This window comes from Coregonus lavaretus (genome assembly GCF_964263955.1).
Source record: "Coregonus lavaretus genome assembly, chromosome: 25".
NCBI classification, from domain to species: domain Eukaryota; kingdom Metazoa; phylum Chordata; class Actinopteri; order Salmoniformes; family Salmonidae; genus Coregonus; species Coregonus lavaretus.
Window position 1 is genome coordinate 4,345,374 of NC_140012.1, and position 6,000 is coordinate 4,351,373.

At 41.7% G+C, this 6,000-nt stretch overlaps 1 protein-coding gene across 1 annotated transcript in view; it reads right to left on the bottom strand.

Annotated features, from left to right (window-relative positions):
• LOC311100664 (conserved oligomeric Golgi complex subunit 7-like) overlaps positions 1–5,725 on the bottom strand; it is a 39,241-nt gene extending 33,516 nt beyond the window's left edge. The window contains exons 1-2 of the mRNA XM_084141597.1: positions 5,419–5,725; positions 5,092–5,299 (exon numbers count right to left, since the gene is read on the bottom strand). Of these exons, the coding sequence (XP_083997723.1) occupies positions 5,092–5,254 (163 nt within the window). The 5' untranslated portion in view covers positions 5,255–5,299; positions 5,419–5,725. The remainder of the gene's footprint in view (positions 1–5,091; positions 5,300–5,418) is intronic.
• Between the last annotated feature and the right edge of the window lie 275 nt (positions 5,726–6,000).

Sequence of the window (6,000 nt, forward strand, 5' to 3'; positions counted from 1 at the left end):
CAAGTGGCAAAAAATCCCTCATGGGGGGGGGGGGGGGGGGGTTATGTGCTGTTGAAGCTATCACAACTCAAAAAACACATACAGTGAGGGAAAAAAGTATTTGATCCCCTGCTGATTTTGTATGTTTGCCCACTGACAAAGACATGATCAGTCTATAATTTTAATGGTAGGTTTATTTGAACAGTGAGAGACAGAATAACAACAACAAAATCCAGAAAAACGCATGTCAATAATGTTATAAATTGATTTGCATTTTAATGAGGGAAATAAGTATTTGACCCCTCTGCAAAACATGACTTAGTACTTGGTGGCAAAACCCTTGTTGGCAATCACAGAGGTCAGACGTTTCTTGTAGTTGGCCACCAGGTTTGCACACATCTCAGGAGGGATTTTGTCCCACTCCTCTTTGCAGATCTTCTCCAAGTCATTAAGGTTTCGAGCATGACGTTTGGCAACTCGAACCTTCAGCTCCCTCCACAGATTTTCTATGGGATTAAGGTCTGGAGATTGGCTAGGCCACTCCAGGACCTTAATGTCCTCCTTCTTGAGCCACTCCTTTGTTGTCTTGGCCGTGTGTTTTGGGTCATTGTCATGCTGGAATACCCATCCACGACCCATTTTCAATGCCCTGGCTGAGGGAAGGAGGTTCTCACCCAAGATTTGACGGTACATGGCCCCGTCCATCGTCCCTTTGATTCGGTGAAGATGTCCTGTCCCCTTAGCAGAAAAACAACCCCAAAGCATAATGTTTCCACCTCCATGTTTGACGGTGGGGATGGTGTTCTTGGGGTCATAGGCAGCATTCCTCCTCCTCCAAACACGGCGAGTTGAGTTGATGCCAAAGAGCTCGATTTTGGTCTCATCTGACCACAACACTTTCACCCAGTTCTCCTCTGAATCATTCAGATGTTCATTGGCAAACTTCAGACGGGCATGTATATTTGCTTTCTTGAGCAGGGGGACCTTGCGGGCGCTGCTGGATTTCAGTCCTTCACGGCGTAGTGTGTTACCAATTGTTTTCTTGGTGACTATGGTCCCAGCTGCCTTGAGATCATTGACAAGATCCTCCCGTGTAGTTCTGGGCTGATTCCTCACCGTTTTCATGATCATCGCAACTCCACGAGAGGGAGATTGACAGTTATTTTGTGTTTCTTCCATTTGCCAATAATCGCACCAACTGTTGTCACCTTCTAACCAAGCTGCTTGGCGATGGTCTTGTAGCCCATTCCAGCCTTGTGTAGGTCTACAATCTTGTCCCTGACATCCTTGGAGAGCTCTTTGGTCTTGGCCATGGTGGAGAGTTTGGAATCTGATTGATTGATTGCTTCTGTGGACAGGTGTCTTTTATACAGGTAACAAACTGAGATTAGGAGCACTCCCTTTAAGAGTGTGCTCCTAATCTCAGCTCGTTACCTGTATAAAATACACCTGGGAGACAGAAATCTTTCTGATTGAGAGGGGGTCAAATACTTATTTCCCTCATTAAAATGCAAATCAATTCATAAAAAATTTTCCATGCGTTTTTCTGGATTTTTTTGTTGTTATTCTGTCTCTCACTGTTCAAATAAACCTACCATTAAAATTATAGACTGATCATTTCTTTGTCAGTGGGCAAACATACAAAATCAGCAGGGGATGAAATACTTTTTTTCCCTCACTGTAGCAACTGGAGATATTTTTACATCACTGGTTAAAGGACAACCTGCATAACACAGTCAGCTCCATATTGGAATGTTGCATTTTGATATGGGAGAAATCACTCATCGATTGTCACATTGAATTCAATTGCGCGAGAGGGGGAGATGAGGTTGCACATCCTGTTAAAACTAACACAGCTAAAAAAAATCACACAGAATCTGGGAATAATGTGTACACCACTGATTACAGGACAATTTGTAGAAGACAGCTAGCTACATTTTGAAGTGTTGCATATTGATTTAAGTGGGTTGCTAACATGGTAAGTGTAACGCAACACTTTCTTTGTTAATCACTTACGTCGATATCACGCTGATATCAAAAGAACAGAGGGCAAACAATTGGGGTGTAGCGCTGTTTAAACTATTCAAAGGCCACATGGAAACTTCGAATAACCTATACATGGTTGGTTAGATGAGAACTTCTAGTAGGCTTGTATCTATATTTTGAAACGGCAGATGTTTATTTCGGGAGGCTGCAATCATGGAGAAGGTAAGTGTACTCCTGAGTGGCGCAGTGGTCTAAGGCACTGCATCGCAGTGCTAACTGTGCCACTAGAGATCCTGGTTCGAATCCAGGCTCTGTCGCCACCGGCCGCGACCGGGAGACTCATGGGCGGCGCACAATTGGCCCAGCGTTGTCCAGGGTAGGGGAGGGAATGGCCGGCAGGGATGTAGCTCAGTTGATAGAGCATGGCGTTTGCAACGCCAGGGTTGTGGGTTCGATTCCCACGGGGGGCCAGTATTAAAAAAATATATATTCACTAACTGTAAGTCGCTCTGGATAAGAGCGTCTGCTAAATGACTAAAATGTAAAATGTAAGAAACCACTTTCTGTTAGTAATCCTCAACGAATCACGACCCACCATAAGATATCAACAGTGACAACAATTGGCTGCTATTTAAGTGATAGTTGACTGTCAAGTCAGTTTATTGGTGTGGCCAGCAACTTTTATAGAGAGAGCATTCCGAATTATCCATACCATTTCAGAAAGAAAATGATACCTGCGTTCTAAGTCCTGTGACCCCAGCGCATATGACAAAATCAAGAGTACAAAACCAAAGATATTGATCTGTTTTAAGCAACTGATCTTGTGTCATTTTATTGACAATAAACTTTTAAACATCACCAATCTACGGTAAAAATTGTCTAATTCCCCCCAATTCGATGTGGTCAAAACGTCTGCTTGTGTAATGTAGTAACACATACTGTGCACATCATGGAAAGTAGCATAATATACATTAACTAGATAATGGCAAAATAATTCTATATCTTAATTTAGGATGATAGTAAATGAAGCAAATTCACAGATTTGTTAAATAATCCCATATTTCTCACTAGTTTAACCATTTAGAGATTTTGCACAATTTAACCAGGCGCTCTAGAATGAGCTCCCCATAGTGACTGTGCAGTAGCCCATTCGTTCAACATTCCTAGGACACTGAACAAAAATATAAACTTAACATGCAACAATTTCAAAGATTTTACTGAGTTACAGTTCATATAAGAAAATCAGTCAATTGAAATGAATTCATTAGGCTCTAATCTATGGATTTCACATGACTGTGAATACAGATGTACAGATACCTTTAAAAAAAGGTAGGGGCGTGGATCAGAAAACCAGTCAGTATCTGGTGTGACCTCCATTTGCCTCATGCAGCGCGACACATCTCCTTCGCATAGAGTTGATCAGGCTGTTGATTGTGGACTGTGGAATGTTGTCCCACTCCTCTTCAATGGCTGTGCGAAGTTGCGGGAACTGGAACACGCTGTCGTACACGTTGATCCAGAGCATCCCAAACAGGCTCAATGGGTGACAAGTCTGGTGAGTATGCAGGCCATGGAAGAACATTTTCAGCTTCCAGGAATTGTGTAAAGACCCTTGCGACTTGGGGCCGTGCATTATCATGCTGAAACATGAGGTGATGGTGGCAGATGAACGGCACAACAATGGGCCTCAGGATCTCGTCAAGGTATCTCTGTGCATTCAAATTGCCATCGATAAAATGCAATCGTCTTCGTTGTCCGTAGCTTATGCCTGCCCATACCATAACCCAGGGATGTAAACAAATTTGTGCACAACATTTGAGAGAAAGAAGATTTACATGTTGCTTTATTAATCTGTTCAGTATATGCAGGACTGGTCCTGGCCGCCCTGCCACCCCCTGCAAATCTAGAATGTCTATGATTGGTTCAGATTTGATCTGGACCAAAAACCAAAATCTGTAGAAATCAAGGCTGGTCCGGACTACACCAACAAAAAGACGTCCAAAAGGCGTCAGCGTCGGTCCGTGCTTACTAAGGTACAGCCTACCATGTCTGCCTGCAATATAATTTTTGGAATGCCCATCTATGTGGTAGGCTCACTGTTTGTAAAACAGGCCGTTGCATTGGCTTTATTAGTCCTGATTCCTATGACTAATCAATTTGGCTATTTAAGCTCTGAATATCAGCTACCCAACTTTATCAGGAGGAGTTATCCTGAGCCTATTTGCAATGTGTTTATTACACAGCGGGAAAAGCAGAAGTATTTTATTTTTCGCTATGATCAGCTCTTAAAAAATGTACTGATACAAACTTTAAACCACCAATCATGAAAATGTAGCTCACGGGATGAAACTCCTGGACAGCAGTTGTGAGTAGCCTGATTGTCCATTCCATATTGTCCATTTTACTTTGACCTGTCCTGTTTTTAGGATATGTTTGTTAACATGTCAGCACATTTATTATTTGATTGAGTGCCATTTAGGTTAGGCTATTTGATCGGAGAAACCTGCATGATGTAAAAAGTTTCCGTCTCATTACATTGTCATACATTTTATACAGAAAAGGCCACATACTATTTCTACAATATGCTATATCTGCTACACGATTTATGTTAGATTATTTTTTTGACGGAATGTGCTGCAGTGATGCATCTCTCCAACAGCACCCTGGGAATGGATAAGATAAATATTTTGTTTCCCTGCCTTTGGGCACTGCTTATCACAGGGTGGTATCAGCGCTCACCAAAAATGTGCATATGCCACTGGTTGAGAGAAATTGTCATTGTTTTTGGGCAGAATTATGTGAGGTTGTATGTGTTGTTGGAGGTGCAGCTTGGTCAGTTTAGCTCAGATCCTGCATAATGAGCGGTCTGGCCCAGAGTATATGTCCCGTCACAGTGTGAAACACTATTTTCACGCCATTTCGATACAGCTAGGACCGGAAGTTACTTTTTCGTAGCAGGTTAGGAGAATTAGCTAGGACGTTAGGAAAAAGGTTAGCCAAAATGCACTCTTAACCTGCTACGAAAATCACTTCCGTTCGTAGCTGTATCGAAGTGGCATGAAAAGAGTATGTCCCATGTCACAGTTACCCCACAGGTTAACGTTAGTTAAACAAATCTTTGGTTACCCTCTATTGCGTTGTTGACTTCCTGGATGAACACCTGCAATTTCATGACCAGCGTTGCCGCGTGCGCATCTGCCTTCCCAGGCGCATCCTTCTGCATCTTGAAGGCCCCATTCACCCAATCCTTAACATCGAAATCATCGTCCAGAAATTTTGAGAAGTCCATTTTGCTGTCCGAAAAACTTCAGATAGCTGGTGAGAACCCAACGCTCTGTATGGGGATTAAAACAATTTTGGCATTGACAGCTTCGTTAATTAGCAAAAATATTCACTCTATGGCGCATATATTTATCAAATAGTAGCTACATGTATATTACAAGTAACACTCACCATTTCACTTCTGAATGTGACATGCACATAGACTTCAAATGCAGGATAACGTTAGCCAAGTCCGGGTGATATGTAGATCTGCTTCTTTTCATTTGAAACAATCTAATTTCTCCCCATTACAAGTTTAGAAACGAACAGAAAATAAACAGCCCATGAGAATCAAATGACCATAATAACTAAATAGAGTTCGAGCAAAGCAACTGCCTCCTCCAGAGTTTGAATGGACTAAAACATCTAAAAAATAATCTGATTTTCAGCTTTGTTGACAGATGACAGCAAATTCCGGTTTGAGCTCACTCAATGATCTTCCCCTAGAAGCAAATTAGGATAAATGGTTCCTATGTCGCGTCCCCATTGCAATGATCTCTGCTCGACAATGTATAAAGATTATATAACATTTTATTAAATATTAATTCAAAGTATCCACGAGGTTAACCTTCACCATCAATTATAGATTAAAATAAAGTATGGAGGAACGAATGTATTTGTGTTACACTTGAAGTTCCATGTTTAAAAACCAAATCCTGCTTCATGGTGGCCTTCTTCAATGAGGTTTAAAGGCAGTTGGCATCCAATAAATGT